The sequence below is a fragment of the Lathyrus oleraceus genome, chromosome 5, assembly GCF_024323335.1.
Source record: "Lathyrus oleraceus cultivar Zhongwan6 chromosome 5, CAAS_Psat_ZW6_1.0, whole genome shotgun sequence".
NCBI classification, from domain to species: domain Eukaryota; kingdom Viridiplantae; phylum Streptophyta; class Magnoliopsida; order Fabales; family Fabaceae; genus Lathyrus; species Lathyrus oleraceus.
Genome location: NC_066583.1, coordinates 602,918,385 through 602,945,732, shown reverse-complemented (window position 1 = coordinate 602,945,732; position 27,348 = coordinate 602,918,385). Strand labels below are relative to the sequence as shown.

The window sequence follows — 27,348 nt, the reverse complement described above, 5'->3', positions numbered from 1 at the left end:
TGATTTGTTGATTTATTCTACTTTCATTGGCTCTGATAGATACATCCAGAATTTCTCCAGTTATGAAGAGGTCACCAAGATCACCTGTTGAATTATCCGTCCGAATACTCTGAGCTGCAGCAGTAACTGGTTCTAAAAAAATGCATCAGCTATTTTGCGGAAGAGGAAGCCTTGATTCGGAAGCTGGTTGGTTTTGAGAGTCATTGAATCAATATTGTGTGGATTCCTCCAACTTTGCTCTGTCACTAGCTAAGCTGGAGTTTTCAGGTCCCGTTCTCTTCTTGTGTCCAACATTTTATGGTTTTTAATCATAGCATCTTCCTCATTTGAACACCTTTCTTCCAGGAAAATGTTCCTTTGATGAATATTCCGTAGCAGGTCTTAATTTATCACTTCCTTCTGAATAAGCCCATTTTGCACTATTGCTACCAGCAACATCTGCAGAAGACCGCCCAGGCCGTATTTGCTCGCCACAAGGTATGCTTCCTTGGTTGTGGATTGGTTTGATGCTTAAATTAGTGTAGGATTCGGGATTGTCATTGAACATCCCTGTAGTTAATTCTTTGCAGTCATCTTAGGTACCTTTTGTTTTCTGAATAGCTACAAATCCAATGATTCAGTTCAGGAGCAATATTGAATGGGTCGTGCAATACCGATTCAGGTTGGTGCCTATCCCGTTTACTCTGCAAATCTGGAGAGTTCTGAGAACCCAATCCCCTGGATAAGTTTGCAGATGTATCAACTAGGTATGTACTTTTATCTCCCAAACTAGTTCCAATATTTTTCAATTGCAGATGAGTTGACATTACTTTTATTCTCTATAGCATGTGCAAACCAATCGATTTTTGAGGAAGGAAGTGTTCTAAGCATCTCCTCGGTTGTAGACTTTGGGGAAAAATCATACAACTTTTGCAGCAAGTTTGCTTTGACCTGCTGACACACGAAGCTTGCCACTGCCAGCTTGACCAAGCATTCCGTAATCCTCACCAAGACCGTCCCCTAAAGAGCTCTATTTCCGGAATTCCAAATTGCGTCCTATTGGCTAACTTCCAATTCCTGGAACAGAACTGAAGTAGTGAAGTGATAGGCGCTGGAATAATGGTTAGCGACTGGACAACATTTTGTGGTTCAGACACTACAACAACGGGGCTTTCTGTAATCGAGAGTGTTTTCATGCCGAGGGACTCGCAACCTAGTGTCATTGGCGATGAGACGAGTGAATCCTTTATTGACGGCTATGTTTGAAAATTGGTAATACTAGTGACTTTTGGTAAGGTGTTTTAACATTTGGTCATGGTTTTGTCTAATGCTGTTCAAAAAAGGATTGTTTGTGTGATAGAATAGGATTACTTACATCTTGAGGGGTAACCTTTTGCATCTGTTCCATGACAGGTCCTTCTTGCTTCAGCTGTGTTTCAGGAGAAAAACAGAAGAAGTCCTATATGTCTCGGCAACGGTATCAGCAGTCTTCTGAATCGTATCAGTTACATCTTGGTTCTTCTCTATCTTCTGCTCCATTTCTTTCTTTGAAATTCACACTAATCTTGTGTTGTTGTTGTAGCCTGGATAATCACATCAACTCCGCTTCTACACAAGCTTGAGATCAAGACATACCGCCGTTTTGTTATCTTGCTTCTATCAATGGTGAGTTGTTTTCCTTTGCTGCAATTTGTATTCTTCTATGAACTGATACAATTTCCGACCCTGCAGTTTTCATCTCTCATGCGTAATGATGAACCTGGTGAAGTATGTCTAACTGTGATAGTTAATGTTATGCAGCATGGAGACCAAAACACCTCTGGTTTGCTTTAATGACAATCATGTCAGCAAAATCAACACTTGTTTTTCGCCACTGCCTGCACGATGTTACCAGCAATGCCTTTAGCTTCAAACAGACTGTGTAGAGGTATGCCAAATGGAGTGGCCCATATGTTTGCAAGTTGTAATTTTGCAAATTTGTCGGCGGTGTTGGGAGGACAGCCAGGCCAAGAGCATAAACTCTACCAAGCGGCACTTTGTATTGAACTCGGTTTAGTTTAAGAGAATTTTTTTTGTTGCCATGCCTTACTTTCTTCCATTATTGGTTGTATGAAGTATTTGTAGGATAAAGCTTTGAAGCTATTAAGATTTGTACGGTTCTGAATTATCCCTCTATGATGAATGTATCCTAAAGTTCCTTGCTCTTGCAGAACTGTTGTTAATGAATTTAAACCAGCATAGATAAAATCAGTTTGAGGGTGGGTCCTGTCACCTGTTATAAATACATGCACACCCTTCCTGAATTCAATCCAGCTACAACCTGGTCTCTTCTTCATATTTTATTGCATCATTGTGTCTCTTAACTCAGATACTTCTTCGTATTAACCTACCACTCCATAAACATTTGGCATTAACACATAATTTCCACAGTGATCTGGCTTAATTTCAATCACCTTGCTTGCTGCAATCTCAGCCAAGTCTGTATCCTTGTGGATACAGCATGCTGCTAGCAAAGCCCTCCATCCAACAGGATCGGCCTTAAAAGGCATTGTTAGCATTAAATCATAAGCCTCCATGAGTTTCCCTGCTTGACAAAGCATGTCAATCACACAGTTGTAGTGTTCAATGGATGGGGGATACACCATAATTTGAATCCATTACTGCTAGAAACTCAAGCCCTTCCTCCACCATGCCAACAAAACTGATTTCGTTTGGTACCAATTGGGCTTGACACATACGAAAAGAATATGTCTAATGCTTCATCACCATAGCCATGCATTCCATAACCCGTGATCATGATGTTCCATGAGGCCACATCTTTCTCTGTCATAATATCAAACCATCCGAGCATCTCTCATATTTCCGCATTTTGCACACATATCAATCAGTGCATTCGAAACAACAACACTAGAGCCATAACCAATTTTTGTAACAAATCCATGAACAATTCGTCCATTGTCAAAATCTCCTATCACAGAAAATATAGACAAAACACCAGTAACTGCATATTTACAAGGAATCATCCCATTCTCCCCCATCCTCCTAAACATCCACAAGGCCTCTTCAAAGCGTACAATCTGCACATACCCATTAACCATTGAATTCCAAAGCACAACATCTCTAATCAGTCAATTCCTCAAATACCTCATGTGCATCCAACACTAATCCAAATTTCAAGTATTAACCAAAGCACTTCCAACAAGAACATCCAACTCCAACCCGAGTTTAAGATAATAACCCATGAATCTTCTTATCCTCCGAAACCTCCCGTATTGTGGAAGCCGACTTAAAACGAATCCAACAATGATTGAATTGTAAGCAAAAACATTTTTTGTCATTGGGTAGGGTAGTCGAAGACTTTAAGAGCATAACCGATGAGGGTGCACTTGGAGTATATGTTGATGAGGCTGGTGATGGCAAGTGGGGATGAAAAGAAGCCATTTTTGAGCAAATGGGAATGATCGGTTGCCTTTGGTCATGAATGTATGCAAATGAATTTTTAGGCCGAGTGCCAAACAAAATAAAAAAAAAAAAAAATTCAGGACCAAAATCGGGGTATGACAAGTTCTTAACATGGCTAACAGTTCAGGAAGAGATTTGTCCATATCATTCATATTGAAATTAAGGGCAGATTGACTGAAGCTATCTAGCAATGATTGCAAGATCAAATCAGTCACAAGTTCCTTTCTGAGGAGAAAACCCAACCTCTCAAGTAGGGGTGGCAAAACGGGCTCGGCCCGCTGGGCATGCCCGTTTTGCCCGCACTTTTGTTTAAAAGGGTAACCAACAAAAATATTAGGTTTGGACCGCTCATCAAATTTATGTTGAATATTTATATTTTTAGCAAAACATAGACATCCAACACACGAAGTGATAAGTATGAAGGAGGAGAACCAAGTAAAAGTTGATGAGGAGATTTATATTTTAGGATATGAGTGGGGGGTTTGTTTATAACGTATGATGCAGTAAGAACACATTCTCCCTAAAAAGAAAGAGGTAAGTTCTCTTGAAAGCACGATGCTCTTGCAACATCAAGAAGGTGTCGATGTTTTCATTCCACTACTCCATTCTGTTGAGGAGTTGCAACGCAACTGCGTTGATGAATGATGCCATGATCATGAAACCATGTTTGCATCTGTGTGGACTATAATTCTGAACCGTTGTCAGAATGAATGGTTTGGAGTTGGGGAAGAAAGATGTTCCCATTACTAGAGTTGATTTGATCGATTTTAGTGTTAAATTGATGATTTATTTGAGTAAAAAATGAACTAACATGGTGAATGTTTCAGATTTATGTTGCATTAGATACAACTAAGTACATCGTGAATAATCATCGACAATTGTTAGAAAATAGTGTGATCCATTGTTGGATGGTATAAAGAATGGACCCCAAATGTCAACATTAATTAATTCAAAATAATGAGATGAATAAGTAGTTCTTAAGGAAAAAGGTAAACATGTTGTTTCCTACGCGGACAAATTTCACAAATAAAGTCTTTATTTGCTTTAATATTTGGAGAATTTTTAACAATGAAATTAAAACGAGACAACGATGGACCTATGCGTGAATGCCATATGTCAAACTTATTACAATGCTTAGAACTAAAAAAAGATCTTGATGGATGACTAAGGAAATAGTGATCCTTGTCATGCTGATTTGATATTGATGCATCATTTAGATAGAAGAGTCCATTGTGAGCACTACCCTGACCAATCATCTTCTTTGTTGCCCGATCCTAAAAAATGCAACCAGAAGATGAGAAAATTGCATCACAATTTATTGATTTTGTTAATTTTGAGATAGGTAATAGATTATATTTGAAAGTCAGAATGTGGAAAATATTCGTAAGTGTAAGTAATGGTGAATAATTAATAGTGCCTATGTGTTTCACAAGCGCTTGAGAACCATCAGGAAGTTGAATAAAGATATGAGTATGAATGGGAGAATATGAAGAAAATAAAGAAACAGATGTACATATGTGGTTTGAAGTACCAGAATCAATAATCTATGAAAAAGGAGTACAAGTAAAGGTTGTACCTGTCAAGTTCACTAATGGTCCCATAGTCTCTTCTTTAGCTAAGAGAGATAGGATTTTTTGATATTATGCGCTTGACAGTTGATTAGCGAAAGATGATGATGATGGTTCTGATTTCTTTTGTGGCTTATTTGGAAAACCATGAATTCGATAGCAAGTAGTAATAGCGTGACCATACTTATTGCAGTGTTCATAGTAAGGACGCTGATATTTTCCTTGATTATGATATGACACTTTAGAGGTATGGAGCGCAACTAATTCTTCAGCATGGAGAGGGAGAAAACTGATCTCTTGTTGTTTTTCTTCCTAGAGAACTAGGTTATAGATATGTTGAATTGATGGAAATGGATCCTTCAGAAGAATTTGATTGCGAACAGCCGAAAAATGGTCGTGAACTCCTTGAAGGAATTCCATGGCACGATCTTGATTCTGCTGATCAAGAATGCTTTTAGCATTACTATACATACAAGGATTAACCGAAGGAATAGAATTGAGTTTAACCCAAAGAGATTTGAGTTGAGTGAAATAAAGAGAGACAAACATGCCTTCTTGTTTGAGGGCATAAATTGATTGTTTCAATTGATATATTTTAGGAGCATTTGATTGAGAGAATCTATCTTTTAGATCGAACCAGATTTGTGATGCAGTTTTAACGTACAAAATATTGGGACAAATCTCGGTTGAAACTGAGTTAAGAGTCCAACTTGAAACCAGATCGTTGCAACATTGCCATTTAGGAATGTCTTATTTCTTCTTCGGACTTGTAAGTGACCCGTCAACAAAACCTAATTTATTTTTGGTACGAAGTGCCATTGTTACTGCGCAGTTCCATGAACCATAGTTATCACCAGTAAGTAAAGGGTTAACAAGGACAAATGAAGGATTATCTTAATGGTGAATAACAGAAGGATATGTGTTTGAGGTTGTTCTGGAGTGATTAGTGATGGGTGGATTTTCAGAAGAAGGAACATGAATTGTAGGGGTTGGGATAACAGACATGGTGACAGATGAAAACAAAGGTGTTGATGAAGAAGAAAAGAAGCAAAGGGATGGATATTAACTAGGAAAAAATATTGATACCATATAAATAATAGTAACAAATCAATATGTAGTAAAAATGAATAGTTATTGTATCAGAATGTTGTCTTTGTTTCATGTGATTTGCATTACATATATACATGATTTCATGTGATATACACGTACTATATAAACTAAAAATTAATACGAGGATATATGCATTGAAAGCATGCATTGAAGGCCTAACCTATATTTTGCCTATAATAAAAACCTATTAATACAATTTATAAAAACTTCCATATGAAGAGATACAATTGATAAGCTCTACCTTGTTGTACTTGATATGCATTTACCAGTTATGTACACGCCTAAATTTATTGTAATTTTGGTATTCATTAATTGTATAATATATTCCTAACAGAGATGATAACAGAGTCGCTACCGAACTTTATTTATTCCAAAAGGAACGTGAAAATATTGATAAAACCTTTAAAAGAAAATGGTCATCGCAACGAAATTCGGGTTCAGGAGTCGATTATGTGTAGGGAAGATATTAGCACCCCCCACATCTATTGTACTCAAAGGGAACTATTTTATTAGACTTTTGAATATAATGTTAGATTTTGTTATCATTTTTGAATGGAAGACGAATGCTTGAATAGTCAAGCTATACTACTTGTATTCAAATTCTCGGTGAAGAAAGAGGTATACACCCACTTATTCCTTTTTCGTCTAATTTATTGTGAAAATGAGACCGCTTCAAGATTTTGATTGTGAAAGAGGTTTGGTGCAAATCGAGTCAAGAGTCCTCACAGATTAAGATCACTTTGAATTGGGTTAAGTTATTAAGTATTAAGCGAATGACGAATATTTGAATGGTTGAGTTATACAACTTGTATCCAAACATTCGGGGAAAAGATTGGTATACACCAAACTATTCCTTTTTCATCTCATTTATGAAAAATATTTGAAATAATTAAGTGTCTTTGATTTAACTTAGAGATGAACTTGATAAGATCAAGCGTTTGATTTGCGTTAGTTTGGAATCAAAAGTTGATTAGTTTTGATTTGGTTGTGAAGAGTAATGAAGTTTTAAAAACCACTTGATTTTGATCAAGGTTTCTATTTTGAAAATATTAGTTCAATTTAATCAATTTATTTAATTAATTAATCAAATAAAAGGCATAAAAAATGATGGAAACGGGGTGCAGTTTGTAACAAATAGTGTGATAAGTAAACAAAAGGAAGTGGGCTAGGCCCAACAAACAAATAAAAGGAAATAAAACAACATGCAGCAAAAAAAGAAAGTGAAATTCTAGTTATCAGACTTTCGATGTCACACGGGTTGTTATGACATCCAATTCTGCGCAAACAAGAATTATGCAGACCTTAAAAGTAAGTGCAGTAAATAACACAAGTAATTGTTTACCCAGTTCGGTCCAACATGACCTACGTCTGGGGGCTACCAAGCCAGGGAGGAAATCCATTATTAGTAGTATTAATTCAGACCTTAAACCAACTGTTTAACCCTATCACTTAATACCTACCCAATGCAATTTCAATCTTACACTAAGATCAGAGTTCCTACTCACTCCCCCTTAATCACCTCAGTGATTACAACCTTTAATTAAGATTAAAGACAATTGTGAAGTCACACTTCAAACAACTCTTGATTGTGCTTAACAACTTTAATCAAGATACACAGCACTCACGCTTAAAAGCTTAGAGTGACACAACACTTACAACTCAATGAACACCCTATACCAATGCAATCATCTCAGTGATAATAGCTTGGCTTACAAGATACGTCTAATACAAGACACACAACAATACAGCAGTGAAGTATGATGGACACACAAAATCTTCACGCCTAAAATCCCCGAGTTCTGAAAGAAGGATTGCCATCCTTTTATATTGCAGCACTTGGGCCTTGTACTTGTATTTCCTGAATTTAAGGTCAAGCGAGTTAACCTAAATTCCACAACTAGGTTACTAACAAATAGGCTATTTGTTAGGTTCATTAATTGTAGCTTAGTTGTTGGTTTCCTGGATTTTAGCTCAACTGTTGACTTCCTGAAGAATAGCCTGAGAAAAATGCTGAAACAGAAAAACTAAACAACCTACAATTTAGCATATGTTGCCTGGAGTGAATGTCACAACATTTAGTTTGACATCCAAAGCATAGACCATATGCTAAGTCTGTTATCTTCCTGAAAACAGACTGTACAAATTTGTTGTACTGTACAGGACCAATCTGTCCATACTTCAGTCACTACGTACATTCATAAATGTCAAAGCATCCAATTTGACATTTACACAATGAGCCTTACGTCAGGTCTGTTATCCTCTTGATAAGCAGACTGAGAAATATACTGAACTGTAGCAGACAACTAACCTGCCTATTATTCAGTATATGCTGTCAATGATGAATGTCATAACTTCCAGTTTGACATTCAGACAGTAGGCTTTGTGTCAGGTCTGTTATTCCCTTGATAAACAGACTGGAAACAAATATTGAGTTATTAAAGAACATCAGCTGTTCTATTCCTCAGTAACTGTTGACAGGGATGAATGTCATAACATATAGTTTGACATTCAGTAGATCCTGTATTAGCTAAACCTGCAACATACAACTCAAGTATGTCATGACATCAGTCAAGACATCAGAGTACAATTAGATGTTCTAACATACAATGCAGTCAAACAGTCATCTCCACAGCATGTCATGACATCAGTCAAGACATTAGAATCCAGCTAGTGTTTTACCATACAATGCAGCTAATCAAACATCTACAAACTCCCCCTTTGGCAAATTTTTGGCTAAAACACTTTGGCCTCACAATAGAGTCCTCAGCAGCGGAAAACACACATCTAGCAGGAAATTAACCTAGCTAATACACTCAGAGTAGCAGCACACTCACACACATGGAAGTTAAATAAAAACTTCACATATCAGCACACATACATAAGTGAAATAAAAACTTCTAATTGCAACACACATAAACACACTCACACTCATGGAAGTGGAACATCAGCTGCAGCACAACCTCTTGATTAGAGGATCTTGAATATCTGTCCTGAATATCTGTTTAGCAAAACAATCTGTTGTCCTGGGGCATCACAGGTGTTACTCCCCCTTTTTGTCAAAAATGTTGCCAAAGCAACACTTTAAATTACAGACCAACATAACATAAATAGAATTACACACACAAATGACAGAATTACAGAAAATGATTTATTCATCTGACTTAGAGTCAGCCTCATCATTAGTGTCATCATCAGAACTGTCCTCCTCCTCACCCTCTGAACTTTGCCTTGCAGCTCCATCTGTAACCTCAGCAGCTTCACCAAGCACACCATCATCAGACCTCTCCAATTGGATAATCAGCTTTTCCAAAGTGACCTTCCTAGCCTCCAGCTCTTTGCAAGTCTCTCTGAGTACGGCAATAACAGCAGCTTTATCTGGTTGGTTGCCAACACTGGATGTTTCTCCAGTTGTCATGACAATGTCAGGGACATGCTTACCCAGGAACAGTTTGTAATTGAAGGCCAACGGGCTCTCTCTTCTTTTCAGAAAGTCATTGTCTTTCAAGATGTTTGGGAATTGATTCAGCACAATGCCACATATGAGAGAAGGAAAGGCTATAGGTCCCTTCACACTGAAACTCCCAGCATGTTTCATGGTCTGATCAAAGATGTAGGTTCCATAGTCAAACTTTGCCTTGGTTCCAACAACATAGATGAACTTTCCAAGCATCACATACACAGTTGACTTGTGATTTGTGGGCACCCAGTTGGCAGCTCCAACTTTGTGGAGCATAGCATACTTCCCATTGAGTTGGCTGGCCACCAGCTTACCTTTAAGAGGCCACTTCCGGACTTGATTTGCAGTGATGACTTGACAGATTCTGTTGTCAGTCACTTCAAGCTCTGGTTGCACTACATCAGCTCTTCCCAAATACAAATTGATTACTGAGGGAGAGAAGGTCACACACTTGCCTCGCACATAGACCTTTCTGAATTCTCTGGACTTCCCATCTGCACATTCCTCAGACACATTGACAATGAACTCCTTCACCAAAGTCTCATAGCACTTTGGGAGTTGAGTCACAGTTCTCATTAGCCATGCCTCTTTAATAAGATCCAAAATCTCCTTACACTCCAGGGCATTCTGAGCCACTTCCTTCTCCAAGGCCAGCCTCTTGTGATAGACATACTTCCACCTGTTCACGCTAGAGGCAAAATGGAATGACACATTGTCAATAGGTACCCCTGGAACACTAGCAGCTAGCTTGCTAGTGGTTGGCTTCTTCTTAGACAGAGATGTTGTGACATCACATGGGACCTCTTTGCTCCAAGATTTTGCAGGTCCATGTCCTTTCTTTCTGAGGGAACTCTCTGTCGCCTTTTGATTGGGAGAAGTTGTCACATCAACCTCCCTAGTTGGGGACCTCTGCACCACAGTTTTTTTCTCCCTCCTAGTCCTAACCCTTTTTGCTATGCTAGGGACAACTGAGGTCAACAGTTCGTTATCAGAGAACTCTTCCAGATTCACTGTGTCAGCCTTAGGGTTGTCACTGACATCTTGAGTGACACCGACCTTCTCACCTCTCACATTGTCTAAGGGTTTTTCAATCTTTGAACCCTCATGAGCATCAGGTTGCTCAGCATCGTCAGAAACATTCTTTCTTAAGACGACTGCGTTTTCTTGACATGCAACATTATCAAGTATGATAGTGTTCAAGGGAACGGAAACCCCGGGAACATTCTGATTACCAGATAGTATCTTAGTGACAATAGTTACAATGGCATTATGCACATACCTCGAGCCTTCCCTGGTTGGTTCTTCAAGAGCGATTGCTGAGGAGAATCCGGAGACCGTTTCTTTCGGTCTTCTTGCATGAGAAGAAGTTGCAGCGTTGGCAGCAGAATCCTCCCGGTTAGGGTTACAAGACTCAGTGATGGGGGAATCGGATAGGGTCGTGTAGGAGGTTGAGTCGGGTTGGTGCGACATGATTACTATCTCAGGGGAGAGTTGAACAGTTTCTCTGGGAGAAGGTTTGCAAGACTGAAATTTGAAGCGATGGAATAGGAAACGCTTGTTGCACGAGTAATGTCTATTATTTGTTGACCACTCAGAGTGCATTATTAATTGTTTAATAAGTTGACTTACTAAACAGTAACTAACTGACATCATTAGTTGCTATAATTTCTCAGAAGCGCACATTCCCTCTTTGCCCCTAACTTTGTCAAACTGAGTAGCATCCAATGTCATGACATTCTGAGTGATATTGTACTCAGTCTGCATCAGGTTCATCCATACCAGTGATGAACACCTGCTACCAGAAGCTAGGTACTTAGCTTCTGCAGAGGACAATGATACACACATCTGTTTATCCCTTGCCACTGCACCGTTTGTATGATGACCAATAGGTGACAATGCCTCACAGCTTTCAATCAGACGTTTTCCACAGTCTGTTCTTTTATCCATAGGCAGATTTGGGATTCCTCTAATTGCTCCCTTGGATATGATCTTCTTCATTCCTTTTAAATGAAGTTGTCCAAGTCTTCCATGTCCCAGCTTCACTTCCTGCTCTCCCTTGACTAAGGGGCACTTGGAGGAGTAGAGTGAGTCTTTAGACTCCCATAGATAACAATTATCTTTGGATCTGGCTCCTCTCATCACTTCCTGATTGCAACCATTCAACACCACACATCCTCCCCTAGTGAATTTCAAATTAAATCCTTGGTCACATAGCTGGCTTATGCTGATGAGATTAGCAGTTAGTCCTTTTACTAACAGCACATTACTCAGTTTTGGAACTTCGGGACAATCCAGCTTACCAACACCCTTGACTTCTCCTTTAGCTCCATCACCAAATGTCACATACCTGGTGGCATGGGGTTGTAGATCCACCAATAGGTTGCTCATCCCAGTCATATGTCTTGAGCAACCACCATCAAAGTACCAGTCTTGTCTGGTAGATGCCCTTGGAGATGTGTGAGCTAGTTTAGCAACACATTGTTGATTCTCACTGGGGAGATTAAGCTTAGATGCCTGCTGCTTAGGTCTGACTTGAGGTGTCTGATTCGTAGCCCATTTTTGTTTCTTTATGGGGGCATTATGTTTAGAAGCCTTCTGCTTAGGTCTGACTTGAGTGGCCTGGTTAGAATAACCATGCAGCCTGTAGCAGAAGGATTTTATGTGACCAAATCTACCACAATAATGACATCTCCATCTCTGAAATTTCTTCTTCTGATGATTACTCATTCTAGTTCCCTGATGTTGAGACATCGGTTGTGACTTCTGCTTGAATTTCTGAACTTCAACCTTTGATCTTTTGAGTTCAGTTGAAGATTTCTTAGCAAAGCCTAAACCAGACATGGTTCCTGACTTCTGTCCCACCTTTAGAATCTCTTCCAAGGTGTCAGTTCCTTTATTCAACATTCTGATGGATTTAGTCATTTGTTCTAGCTTAGATATCAGCAAAGATATCTCACCATTCAGACCATCTATGACTTTCAGCTGCTTCTGTTTCTCAGCTTCCAGCTCTTTGATGAGTTTCTTCTGCTTTTCTCCTTGGATACACACTTCTGCACTTTTAACACATAGTTCTTTATATGAAGCAGCAAGTTCATCCAAGGTAAGCTCATCTCCGCTTGAGTCATCATCTGAGGCACAGACACTGGCCAGAGCAGTGACATGTTTGGCAGATTCACTCTCAGAGTCTCCTTCTGACCAGGTGACAAATAGCCCTTTCTTTTGCATCTTGAGAAAGGTAGGGCATTCAACTTTAATATGACCATACCCTTCACATCCATGACACTGGATTCCCTTGCCTTGAGTGACCTTTTCTTCATATTTTGACTTTCTACTGATGTCATATGAAGAGTTCTTGACATTAGGTCTACCCTGTTGATCAACCTTCTTTATGAACTTGTTGAACTGTCTTCCAAGCATGGCTATGGCTTCTGAAATGCTTTCATTTCCTCCAATGTTTCCTTCTTCTGAATTCTCTTCAGTATTTGATACAAAAGCTATGCTTTTGTTCTTCTTTTCAGCATCCTCACATAAGCCCATTTCAAAGGTTTGGAGAGAACCAATGAGCTCATCCACCTTCATACTGCATATCTCCTGAGCCTCTTCTATAGCAGTGACCTTCATAGCAAATCTCTTAGGTAAAGACCTGAGAATCTTTCTTACAAGTTTCTCTTCATCCATTTTCTCAACTAAGCCACCAGAGGTGTTGGCAATTTCAAGAATATTCATGTGAAAGTCATGAATAGTCTCATCCTCTTTCATCCTCAGATTTTCAAACTTGGTGGTCAGCATCTGAAGTTTAGACATCTTCACCTTGGATGTACCTTCATGAGTTATCTTGAGGGTATCCCAAACTTCCTTGGCCAGCTCACAGTGGTGCACCAGTCTGAAGATGTTCTTACTTATTCCATTGAACAATGCATTCAAGGCCTTAGAATTTCCAAGGGCTAATGCCTCTTGCTCCTTGTCCCACTCTTCTTCAGGAATTTGCATGCTGACTCCATCGTTACCTGTCTTCGTTGGATGTTCCCATCCTTTGTTGACAGCTCTCCAGACTTTGCTATCTAGAGACCTTAAGAAGGCTATCATACAAGGCTTCCAGTCATCATAGTTAGAACCATCCAGCATGGATGGTCTATTTGAGTGTCCTACATCCTTGTCCATGGTACTAGAAAGTAACTTCCCTAGATCTCACCCAGAAATTAACAGGCAGGGTGCCTGCTCTGATGCCAATTGAAATTCTAGTTATCAGACTTTCGATGTCACACGGGTTGTTATGACATCCAATTCTGCGCAGACAAGAATTATGCAGACCTTAAAAGTAAGTGCAGTAAATAACACAAGTAATTATTTACCCAGTTCGGTCCAACATGACCTACGTCTGGGGGCTACCAAGCCAAGGAGGAAATCCACTATTAGTAGTATTAATTCAGACCTTAAACCAACTGTTTAACCCTATCACTTAATACCTACCCAATGCAATTTCAATCTTACACTAAGATCAGAGTTCCTACTCACTCCCCCTCAATCACCTCAGTGATTACAACCTTTAATTAAGATTAAAGACAATTGTGAAGTCACACTTCAAACAACTCTTGATTGTGCTTAACAGCTTTAATCAAGATACACAACACTCACGCTTAAAAGCTTAGAGTGACACAACACTTACAACTCAATGAACACCCTATACCAATGCAATCATCTCAGTGATAATAGCTTGGCTTACAAGATACGTCTAATACAAGACACACAATAATACAGCAGTGAAGTATGATGGACGCACAAAATCTTCACGCCTAAAATCCCCGAGTTCTGAAAGAAGGATTGCCATCCTTTTATATTGCAGCACTTGGGCCTTGTACTTGTATTTCCTGAATTTAAGGTCAAGCGAGTTAACCTAAATTCCACAACTAGGTTACTAACAAATAGGCTATTTGTTAGGTTCATTAATTGTAGCTTAGTTGTTGGTTTCCTGGATTTTAGCTCAGCTGTTGGCTTCCTAAAGAATAGCCTGAGAAAAATGCTGAAACAGAAAAACTAAACAACCTACAATTTAGCATATGTTGCCTGGAGTGAATGTCACAACATTTAGTTTGACATCCAAAGCATAGACCATATGCTAAGTCTGTTATCTTCCTGAAAACAGACTGTACAAATTTGATGTACTGTACAGGACCAATCTGTCCATACTTCAGTAACAGCGTACATTCATAAATGTCAAAGCATCCAATTTGACATTTACACAATGAGCCTTACGTCAGGTCTGTTATCCTCTTGATAAGCAGACTGAGAAATATACTGAACTGTAGCAGACAACTAACCTGCCTATTATTCAGTATATGCTGTCAATGATGAATGTCATAACTTCCAGTTTGACATTCAGACAGTAGGCTTTGTGTCAGGCCTGTTATCCCCTTGATAAATAGACTGGAAACAAATATTGAGTTATTAAAGAACACCAGCTGTTCTATTCCTCAGTAACTGCTGACAGGGATGAATGTCATAACATATAGTTTGACATTCAGAAGATCCTGTATTAGCTAAACCTGCAACATACAACTCAAGTATGTCATGACATCAGTCAAGACATCAGAGTACAGTTAGATGTTCTAACATACAATGCAGTCAAACAGTCATCTCCACAGCATGTCATGACATCAGTCAAGACATTAGAATCCAGCTAGTGTTTTACCATACAATGCAGCCAATCAAACATCTATAGAAAGAAAGGGGGCGCAGAAAGCAAAAGGCCCAGGGCACTTGGCCCAATCACATGGCGAAGGGAGTCAAGACTTTGACTCTCATCTGATGCGTTGGATTAGCAACCAAGGAGATCCAATGGCATATCTTGATGGCACATATGAATATGGTGGGAGTCCCTTCATGGGAACCCTGGTCAAAGGTCACAGTCAGCGGATCTAACAGCTGGCAGACAACCACGTGTGAAAGTGAAGAAAGATGAGGAAGTGATCAAAAGAGAGATGAGGTCACAGTCTTCTTTTTCCTCTCTCTCTCTCTCTCTCTCTCTCTCTCTCTCTATCTATCTATCTATCTATCTATCTATCTATCTATCTATCTATCTATCTCTCAACAAACAACAAATCCAACCTTTTTTAAACTCTCTTGGATCAACACGATTTAGAAAGAGGAACAAAGATGAACATGTTCATCCATTTTTCCAAATTCCATCGTAACTTTGTCAAAATCAAAAGTCATCTATATGAAATCTTACTATTTTTCTCTCACGATTATGAATCTGGTACTCAAATAATCAAACAATCCAATCAACAGAGAAAATAAAACCTTTCCCCCAAATGAAACTCTAACTCTTTTTTCCAATATTTCAACAAATTACATCGATTTAACAATAATTAAAAGCAGAAAGGAGACAAATACATAAGCCAATGAGTAAATCGACATGAAACACAAAGAAAGATGGAGTAAAACACCTCGCCGAAACATGGATTTTCCAGGTTTCCAGCGAGAACTCTGGCGGGAAAAATCACCTTATATGTGTTCGCTTACTCTTCTCCTTCTATTCATCTGCTCTGCTTCTCCTCTTCTGTGAATCATCTTCTTTCTTTTGGTGTTCAGTTGACAGGTTGAAGCCCGAGACTTGAAACTTTTGGATGAAACTCACAAGGCCTCATGAGAGAGTTATAGTGATATGGTGTGGGAGAGATATAAAAAAAGGAAAAATCCCCTTGAATTACAAATTAAATCGCAAAACTTCGAGGACATATACCTCTCAATATCAAAATTGCCCTTTTTTCTATAAAATTTCAAGTTAATTTACTCTTTCTCTATCTTCCCTTATTTATTCTAAAAATAAACACTAAGAATTAATTAAATAAATTACACTTAATTATATAATAATTACCCCACTTTTGCGCTAATAATTTTATAACAATTACAAAACTAAAGAGGTCTAACAATCTTATACACAAAGTCCAAAAACTTGTGCAAAAGGATGGCAAAACGGGTCGTGACCCGCATGGCCGATCCATGCACCCCCTATAAAGTAGTGGGTTGGATTGAAATTTTGGACCCGTCAACCGGTTTAACCCACTCCGCCTTAAGTCTGCCAAAAAAGGTACGGGTTGGCTCGCCAGTCCGCTAACCTATTTATCAAGCACTCAAAATATTTATTTTGGTTGGTTGAAATTTAATACTTGAACTATAGTTTTGGAACAATTGATGATGATTCTGATTTATATATTTATTTGTGAATATATGCAATATTTGTTTAAGTAAAATTTGTTTAAAAAATACTTTATAAGAATTATTAAGTCAAATCTAACTAAATGTAAAAATAACTCTATTAATTTATTTAAAAAATGAAAAATAAAATAAAATAACATAGGCGGACAAGTTCGTCGCCCACCAATCCATCATCTGAACGGACATACTTGATTTTTAAGCTCAACTTCATTTGGCGGGTTTGTCTGTTCCACTTTTTATTTTTTGACGGTCTTAAAGTGGAACGGAACGGACGGTCTGTTTTGTCACCTCTATGCATAATAATGTTGTATTTTTAAATTTATAAATTAATTTTTAAGATGATTAATTTTGTCATCTAAAAAAGAATAACGACACATTGTTTGTTTATTATATATCTTTAAAATTAAAATGAATTGTGATTATATATATATATATATATATATATATATATATATATATATATATATATATATATATATATATATATATATATAATTTAATATACTTCACTTAGAACAATTTTGGTTGCACTACATAGTTTAGCCTACTTCAAAACAGAATTTTATATGTTACAACAAGGACGTTTTGAAATCAAAATTTATTACATCTTTAATCTCTCGTTATGACATATTCTTCTCAATTTACATATTTTTATACTACTTAAAGGTTATGAGTAACGTTTCTAAGATAACTTCAATATAGTATTAAGTTGAGGAAGATAAAAGGGTCAAAAACGAAAAGACAAGAAATTAACAAAACATTAGTGATCTATTCTATTGCATATATATCTCTTGGTGTAATTTATACATAAATAAATGAATCATATACATATCGTGATCTAGAATTTTCATGTCACCCTATGATGGTTACCAAAACCAAAAAGGCACAGATATTTGTGAACATAGAACTTGTAATTGATTTACACATAGCCAAAATAAGTGACCCAAATCAATTAACAATTTGCCACATACCCTCTTTTGCATGTTACTCTCAAATGCTATCTAGCCACATACACCCCCTTCTCACCCTTTTATTTTCTCTTTCTTAACTCACACTCCATTTCATTCTATTCACTTTCTCTTCTTCCTATATAATAACTCTCTCACCTCTTCTTTCTCTCCACATTCCACAATACACATAGTATTCTCTCTTGCTATTTGCACACTCAACCTTTGCTATTTGCACCTCAAAATGAGTACTATTTGTGATGAGCAACAAAACCACAAGTTTCCTTCTTCTTACCAACCTCTCTCTCCCAAAAAACCTCTTAGAGAAATCGATATCCCTCCGAGAAAACTACTCACCCGCCGCACCACCGTCGCTGACATGTTCTCCGATGATACTATCCTTCAAAAATATCTCCCTCACAATGACTCTGACTCGGACTCCGACGATCCTTACTCTTCCGACCATTTCCGCATGTATGAATTCAAAGTCCGGCGATGCACTCGTAGCCGGAGTCACGACTGGACTGACTGTCCATTCGCACACCCCGGCGAGAAAGCACGCCGCCGTGATCCACGAAGGTTTCATTACTCAGGGAATGTTTGTCCTGAGTATCGTCGCGGTGGCTGTAACCGCGGCGATTCTTGTGAGTTTGCTCACGGTGTTTTTGAATGCTGGCTTCATCCGGCTAGGTACAGAACAGAAGCTTGCAAAGATGGGAAAAACTGTAAGAGAAAAATTTGTTTTTTCGCACACACTCCTCGTCAGTTAAGAATCCTTCCGGTAACTTCTTCAAATTCAAATGAACAATTCTCATGCAACAAGAAAAATAATAAGCTTTTGAATAACCATGTTGCATCAAAATCAAACCATTGTTGTTTGATTTGTCATTGTGGTGGTAATGGCAATGCTAATAACTCTCCAACTTCAACACTTTTTGGTATGTCTCATTTCTCGCCGCCGGTGTCTCCTCCCGTGTCTCCAATGAAGCCTCAAAATGATGCTTCATGTTCATCTCTCTCACGCTATGGTTCATTGGTCAATAGTAATAATCTTCGTTATAGAGATATGCTTATTGATCTTTTGGGTTCTTTTGAAGGGATGAATTTCAATGAAGGTTCATCTTCTTCACTTGTTTCTGGTTTACAGAAACAAAACAACATGGGTTATTTTGACGTTCCTGTTAACTCTGAGGAACAGGTTCAGAAACAGTTTATTGTTTCACCTTCTGCATCTTCTTTTGATCAGCAGCAACAACAGCATTTCAATATTCTTTCACCTTCGATTCAACAGAATTTGACACCATTCAACGATGGTGGTGATAGTAACATAAACATGTTTTTGAGAGATAACAATATCGACAATGATAAGGTTCTTGTCGGTGGTGATGTTCCTGATCTCGGTTGGGTTAATGAGCTTCTGATGTAACGTAGAAGAGTGGTGAATTTGAATTAAGAGATTTTAAGTGGAGTGAAGTGTAAATATGAAGAGATGAGCGATAATTACATATTTATCCCTGCAAATGTCAAAAAGAGAAAAATAAGGGTTTATGTTATTTTGTTATGTTTATTTTTGTTGTATTATTGCTATCTGAATTTGGTATTGTACTGTTTTGTAATTTATGCATTTGGATTTGATTTTGGATAAAAGGGAATATTTTGATTCATGTGTTTTTGTGCTTTACTTTTCATTGGTGACTATTACTTTGATACGTGGTAAAAATCTACTCAATTGAAGATGGTTACAAAAGTTTTGGGATTGGGTGTTTTTGTATTTTTATGAAGTGAGACAGGAATATCATGACACATGGTCATCATGCAGAGTTTGTCGTGGCAAAAGTAGCAGACATGTTTTACAATAATCCAACAATAGGTAAAGATATATAAGTTTTACCAAAAATAGCTAATAATGTAGTAGTACTATAAAAGCATGTACTAGTAGTAGTAGTAATAAGAGTCTGAAAGTATGAAAGTGAGGGGAAAAAGTAAGTTGTATATTTAAAATGATGGTTCAACTACTAAAGAAGTGAAGTGGTTGAACCTCAAATAAGATGTGATAGTACTACGCATGAAGGATAAGAAACATGAATCCTAATGGCTTTTTTTTTGGTAGTTCAGAATCTTGTTAAATCAAGATGAATGATAGCGAGCATTTTAAGAAATTATTAGTACTTGAGTATATGTCAGCTTAAAGGGACATTTTAATGGGCTTTTGGGAATAGAGGGACTTGAACCCTGGTTTTTCTCTTATTAAAAATTTCAATGGTGTTTCCTCTTCGTTACTTGTGATTTTGCAGCAAACGTTTGGTACGTCGTATTAGGAGGTCAGGTTCAAGTTAAGGGTTCGGGGCTCCTTTGTACACAGGATGCTAATTCACTAAGATTCGTTTTTAATAAATAAATTTTGTTTTAAGTTTGTATTTTTAAATGTATTGAGTGTGTTTGGAGATGCTTAATTTTCTTATGGTTTGATATTTGGTGGTATGAAGTATATGAAAATCTCACAAGACTTTTAATGGTAGAGAAACTGATAAATAAAATATCTCTTTAACCGACTAACCCTATGAGTTATGTGCTTTCAGGTTCGAGAGATAACCTATTTGACGGGAAAGCTATCAGAGACCGGTGGTGGGAGCATTTTGCTATGATGTGACTGGTGATCAGATATAATTATATTTGTTTGGTTTCTTTGATAAGTTGCGTTAAGGATTGGTTGTAATGCATCCGAACTGAACTATTCATACATGGAAGTAATTGGAAGACAAGTTTTACTTATGCATGGGAGAGGTCCAAAGTGTTACTCAAAAGGTGTCTCAATCATAATATAATATGAATGATATGGAACAGATGACACACTTCATTAGAGGTCTAAAAACTCCAACAATAATGCTTTGGAGGTACCTTGAGAAAAAAATGAATATGAGATAAATACGTTAATCGAAAACATGTTCTAGAATGAGTATCGCTCAAGTGATCGAGGTGAAACAAAAGGGTGTTCTTGAAGTTGATTCACACACAACATTATTAGCTCAGGTGGAGGTACTTTTTTAAACAGTTAGTTGTCTCCTAGTTAACCCAAGCAATGTGAGCCAAGTTCATATATTCAAGTGTGATTTTTGTGGGGAAGGACATGCAAATGGAAACTGTATACCAAATGATAAAAGTGTTGAAGCTCAATAAGCAATTTTTCAGAAGAATAATCCATATTCCAACACTTACAATCCTGGTTGAAAAAGAACCTAAATTTCAAGTGCGACAACAAATAGACTTTGAATGCTAACCAAGATGTTCAACAAGCTCCTCAAGCACCACCTAGAAAACCATCACCACTCGAGGAGTCCTGAGCCAACTTTATGAAGGCTACCCAAACAACTTTCGAACAGGTTGGGAAGACTCAAGAAGAAATGTTTAAAACTCAAAGATATATGGAAAAGAGTCAAGATACTATGAGTAAAAACACTGAAGCTTCAATAAAGAACTTTGAAATATAAATCAGTCAATTATATCAACAAGTGACAACACAAGCTAGTTCAAGTGGAGGATTTATTTGTAACATATAGATAACTCGAAAAACGAGACATGCAAGGTCATTGAATTGAGAAATATATGAGGAATTCAAATCCAAAGGTTAGTGATGAGAAAATAGAAACAAGTGAGAGAGCGAAATAGAGTAAGAAAGAAATAGTGGTAGGAAAAGAGGTTGAGAAAAATTTTGAGGAGAAAAAAGTAAGGAGTTAGGCGAAGATAAAGTTAAAGGATACACCCTTGACCAATTCATAAACAAAAACTCACCATTAAGGAGAACAAAGAAACAAATCCTGAATGACCCTAACCTAAGTTACCGGACTACATCATAACATCCTACCCAATCTTGAAAAAGAAACCGAAGAAAGAGATGGACGTGGGCCAATTTAAAAAGTTTATGGAGATGCTAACAAAGATACATGTTAATATTTCATTTTGTGAAGCTCCCGAACATATGCTTGTTTGTGCTAAATGCATGACATAGCTCTTATCGAGAAAGTGTAAGTTGAAGCATGATGAAAACATCGCTTGGGAATAAGAGTGTATCGCAATGGTTCAAAGAAACTTTCCACCCAAACTCAATGATCTAGGTAGATTCACCATTCCTTGTTCCATTGGTTTACTAACTATTGGACATGCTTTGTATGATTTAGGAGCTAGCATCAATCTGATACCACTACCTATGATGAAGATGTTGAATTATGGTGAGCCAAAACTAACTCAGATGACCTTGACACTAGTTGCTCGTTCTGTGACCTACCCATATGGAGTTATTGAAGATGTCCTTGTTAGAGTTAAAGACTTATTGTTTTCCACATACTTTGTGATTTTGGACATGCCAGAAGATTCTGACACACCACTCATTCTAAGAAGACCGTTTTCTAGTAACAGGTAAATCTCTCATTGATGTAGAACCCAGGGAGTTAATATTAAGGTTTAACAAGGAAAAACTTGTCTTCAACATGTTTGAAGCAATGAAGCACAAGAAAGAAAACCCTCACTTTTACCAAATAGATCAAATGAAGGAAAGACCAAAATGGTATCGTGAAAAGAAGCTGGTGAAAAGAGAATTGTAGGTAGGGAGAAAGGTTTTGCTAAGTGGAAATCAAGATGTTCGAGCCCCTTTAGTGTTAAGTTTTAGGGAATAGCCTAGTAGATGTACATGACCCTGGAGATTCACACACTTTTACTGTGAAAGAAAAAAGACTAAAGATCTATTAGGGAGATGAGATACCAACTGAGAAGGTGTATATCGGGCTCTCAGAGCCTTATATAGAAAGAGACAGACTAATAACCTTAGAGAAGCGCGTAATGGGAGGAAACCCTTTGTGTTTTTTTATTTTGTCACAATTTCAAATTCATGTTATTTCATTTAATAGTTTTATTTTGTAGTGTGTTGTTAGATAAGGAGTTGTGCTCAAAAGGGGGAAAAGAAGTAATAGAATTAATTATACAAATGAAAAAAGAGTTTTATTAACCTAGGGATGAGTGGGTAACTGTGGGGGGTAAACCATTGAGGTTGTGAATTATACAAATGTGTTTGATACCGAAGGCATTGGCCTCTTTTATTATTCAAACTCTAGAGTCTGCATCCAACCAGTCTCAATTTATTGTGAATATGTGTATGGCTCTAATGACAATTCTGAATCATAAGTCAATTGATGTGGGATTATTAATTGTTCAAAATATCAAGTACATGGTTGACACATCATAATGGTTTTATGGGCATTTTTAGGTTACTAATTAACTGTGACGTTTAGCTGTAGTGCCAAGCCACCCGAATGATGAGATGGTAACACCAATGTTGCCAATCAACCGCAGTGCCATGAGAAGGATCCTAACACATCTAACTTATAAAGGAGGCCAAAAGGAAGCACCAAATGAAGAGCAAGACCAATTCTACCATCCTAAGATCCATCAACCAGAGGGAGCCCTACAATAATAGCACTATGCACCTGACTTCTTGCAAAGACTAGAAGAGCATGCATTTGGCATGACATGATGGGCAACTAAAATTGTGCTAATGTTATTTGTTGAGCCACCCTAATTTGGACAGGGTTATCAAGCTTTCTATAATGAGCACAGAGATCACATGTCAGATCAGAGTTTAAGGGGACGTTTCTCTATTTTTTTTTGACATGGAGGCTTACTTTATTGAGCAAGATCAAGCTTTAGCTCATATAAGGGATGAGATGAGGACCACTTGGACAAGACAAAATCAAAGCTTCTAGAACAATATGAATGGTTTGAGTAACTACTTAAACTCTGACAACATATGGCTTAGGAATTTCAGTTTTAGATTTTCAATATGTTATTTTATTTTGCTTATTCTACTTTGATCCAAGGAAGAGTAATATCTAGCTCTAAGAATGCTCTTCCCTTTTTGTACTTATTTATGCTTTAATTAATAAACCAGTTTTTTATTATTGTTTCTTTCGTCTATAATTTGCTACCTTACTATTGACAAGAAAAAAAAGAGAACAAAAGTCACCAAAAAAGAATGAACAAAAGTAATCAACATTGATATTCCATTGCAGATTGACATTTGATGAAGAAAAGTAAAGTCGACTACTTGTGCTAAATCTTCAGATACCTCAACTAGTAAGGTTTCATCCAAAAAATTCCACTATTCACTTTTCTTTCTTATGAGAGGCTATTTGTGCATTAGTTATTTTATAGAATTTGCATTGTTTCTTCTTAGTCTATTGGTCTATTGAATACACATTGAGGCAGTTGTTTATGAAAACCCTGAGCCTTTTAAGACAACTTGTATTGAAATGATTATATTCTTTGCTAACCACTTTGAGTCTTAGCCATTCTCTCGGTGACATAGTCGGGTATATAGCCATTTGACTTGAAAGATTTATCTTTCCACCCTCTTTGGAGTTAGGTAGAAAATTTTAGTTTCCTTGTCTAATGAAAACGTATAAGTTTTAGGTCTCTCTTGGAAGTTAGCAATGTTAAGTTTGGGGTTGGAGTACTAGAAAAATTGGTCAAAAGAAATAAATAAATAAGAAGTTAAAAACGAATTCTTCAAAAAAATTGTGAAAAAGAAAAAGAAATATGAATAAGACCAACAAAAATTCATTCTCTGGTACCAATTACCTAAGCAAAGAGTAATTAAATAGGAATCATGTAACATAAGAAAAACTAGGTACCTAACTCCAAAGGTTTAAGCCTAATATTCCAAATTATCCTCTACTCTGACATAATCCACGTTACAACCTTGAAAAGACCTCAAAAGTGTGTGTTTAAATATGACTTTGATTGAGTTGGTTAGAAAACTTCCGAACTCATAGTTAAATGCTTTTGTATGTTGATTGTGCAATTACCCTATCCATTTGAGTGAACAAAGGTAAGATGAGAGACAAGTTGAGTACTTGTGAAGTTGGAAGAACTTTTCGAAATTATTTGGATTGAAGTAGGAGACAGACATGTTGATCAGAAAAATAAAGGTGATGTTCACTAGTAAGGGTAAGCCTCTTATTCTTGTGAAATTTTTAGTGTACATAACAATTACTTGAGGATAAGCAATAGAGTAAGTTTAAGGTTGTGATGATACTCTGTCATTACGTAATATTTGTGAGCATTTTCGATAAAATCGGTGGAATTATGAGAAAAACCCAAGTCGAATGATGAAAAAGTGAACAAAAATGACCAAAGGTAAAGAAAGTTAGGACTTAGAAAAAATAAGAAGAAGAAAAAGAAGACTTGTTTATGCTTCTATCGCGGTCGTCATGCTTTCATTATGGGTGTGATGAGCTCATATTGTGATCGTGTTGCTTGCTAACGCGGTCGCAATAACATGTTTTTCTGACATGCGTGTTCAGCATTTTAAAAGGAATTTTGCTACTTTTTAGGGGGTTGCAGAATTGAGGAGAGAAAGTTACGGAAATAAGCTTTTTATGAGGAATTTAAGAGAGTATTAAAGCCATTGGAGAGCCTATTTACCACTGATTTTGATGAATACTTCTTATCAACTCATGGTAATTGTCAATTTCATTATGAGTAGCTAAGTTATTTTAGATTATGTCTTAGAGATGAACATAATTGTACTATGTTGGATCATATGAGTATTTGAGATTATTTAACTATTTTTATGGTATATCTATTATTAAATTGTTCTTGCGTTCATTTCTCTTTGTGTGTTGACGAGTGTTGATCAGTCACCATTTGTGTTAGTTTTGATGTCATTTGAATGCCAAAAGTAGTGAGTTTGGGCAGTAGTTTAAGTTTATTTTGGTAGATTTTTACAATAGCTTAATTTGCTAGTGTTTTAATAATTCTGAGCTATTTTACACGCTTGAGATAGTGTTTGATGTGTTTACAGGGATGAAAGAGCAAGAGGAGCTGGATCAGAGAAGAAACCAGACGACAACGCATGAGCAGGAGAAAAAAAGAATAAATTGCAAGTTTCCTGCCTATACGCGCATAAGGCCTCTCATACGTGTATGGCTACACATCATCACCCTTAGCACAAACGTAACAGCAGAAGGGTGAAAATCAAGCCTTTGCTCATACACATACGGTAAGGTCCATATGCATATGAGACCAGCCAACCCCCCATAGATGTAGTAAAAGCCTTACGCGTATGGCTCCAACTGGACCATACGCCCTACCCTAGGCCATACGTGTATGAGTAAGTGTAAAAAGTGCCCATACGCGTATAGGAGGAGGCTATACACATATGGCACAACCCAGATCTGAAAAATCCTAGAATTTTCCTATTTAGCTTGAAAACACGAATTTCCAAGGGTTAGACAATATTTTAGTAGAGAGGATGTATTTTGAAGGATGGAGCACTGAAGAATTTGTGGTGGATCAAGATTTTCATGAACTTTTGTGATTGGAGACCTCTTTTCTTCCATTGATTGTAATCTCTACACCTTTTTTCATGTTTTTCTTTATTACTATGAGTAGTTAAACCCCCCAATGCTGGAGGGTATCCCTGATTCGGATTTATGATGCAATTTTAGACTTTTACCTTGTAATGACTTTGATTTTATGATAATTGACTTATTTACAATTTGTGCGTAATGATTTCTCTTTTCATAACAATTAAGTCTGATTTGTGGTTAATATTTAGGCTTGACCGCCATTGTTAATGCTTAATTGTGAGTAATTCATAGTAAATATCACCTAGGCTTAGGGATACCCTATAGAAACCAGAATATTCTTAACTAAAATAATGCTTAATTTCATCTGTAATTCTCTATGGAGATATGGATTAATTTGAATGATTAAAGGTTTTCCCACTAAGGACTTAGGAGTAAACATCCTTAAGAACCGATAGTTGATGTTGTGAATTAAGTTGTTGCAAGATTAATTTACTATTGTTGATGAATCCAATCATACACCTTCCCTAGAATTTTCACTCATAATACTTTTAAACTTCTCAATTGTTTTCTTTACTTTCTTCTACATTCTATTTTCTACTTTTCAAACCAACAATTTAAAACCCCGAGGCTTTTGTTTAATTAAGATAGAACTTGAACTCTGTATCGTCAAGCAGTCCTTGAGATCGATACTTGTGAAAATTTCCCTTATTAGTACACTTACTAATTTACCGATCAAATGCACAAAGTGATTTGTGATGACAATGGATTATTGAACTGCGGCAATTGCTCAACATAGTAACTAACTAGGAATAAATCATTATAAGTTGTGGTTGTAGAATTAACGAACTTAGAAACGCCTAGTTTTGCTTTGAATTTTCTTAAGGAATTGAGGAGTTGTCATTTTTATTTAGTGAGTTGCACACCAAGGAATTAGGTGTAGTGGTCGTGTTAATTAGATGTATAATTATCGCATAATTGTTGGTCATTTGATACACATTCAACAATAGGTATAATTAGGGGATTTGAAAGACCCCCCCCCCCCCCCCCCCCCCCCCCCCCCCCCCCCGTTTATTTTAAATTACATTAGTATAAGCTTGTTTAGATTCACAATCTTTATGGAAACGAATTATTTTATTACTTAGACTTATTAAAAGGAAATTTATTCAACAATTAATCAACAAGGGTGGGTTTAATGTGTGCTTGTTGCAATAAACAAAATTGCAAGGTGTAAATGACTCAGGTGTGTT

At 37.1% G+C, this 27,348-nt stretch overlaps 2 protein-coding genes and 1 pseudogene across 2 annotated transcripts; 2 read left to right on the top strand and 1 right to left on the bottom strand.

Annotated features, from left to right (window-relative positions):
* Nucleotides 1–2,036: 2,036 nt before the first annotated feature.
* Nucleotides 2,037–9,534, bottom strand: LOC127082343 (pentatricopeptide repeat-containing protein At3g14730-like; annotated as a pseudogene).
* An 8,337-nt stretch (nt 9,535–17,871) lies between these two features.
* LOC127086911 (zinc finger CCCH domain-containing protein 2) lies at nt 17,872–19,405 on the top strand. Its single transcript, XM_051027733.1, has one exon. The coding sequence runs from the start codon at nt 17,986–17,988 to the stop codon at nt 19,165–19,167; it is 1,182 nt and encodes a 393-aa protein (XP_050883690.1). The 5' UTR covers nt 17,872–17,985; the 3' UTR covers nt 19,168–19,405.
* Nucleotides 19,406–21,813: 2,408 nt separating this feature from the next.
* LOC127082342 (uncharacterized) lies at nt 21,814–25,648 on the top strand. Its single transcript, XM_051022578.1, has 2 exons — nt 21,814–22,154; nt 25,594–25,648. The coding sequence occupies exons 1-2, from the start codon at nt 21,814–21,816 to the stop codon at nt 25,646–25,648; spliced, it is 396 nt and encodes a 131-aa protein (XP_050878535.1).
* Nucleotides 25,649–27,348: the final 1,700 nt, after the last annotated feature.

Excerpts from the sequence above, each read along its gene's own strand:
- LOC127082342 (XM_051022578.1), top strand. The coding sequence starts at position 21,814 with ATGGTTCAAAGAAACTTTCCACCCAAACTCAATGATCTAGGTAGATTC. Across the intron at positions 22,155-25,593 it reads AGACCGTTTTCTAGTAACAG|GGATGAAAGAGCAAGAGGAG; the intron begins GTAAATCTCTCA and ends ATGTGTTTACAG.
- LOC127086911 (XM_051027733.1), top strand. The coding sequence starts at position 17,986 with ATGAGTACTATTTGTGATGAGCAACAAAACCACAAGTTTCCTTCTTCT.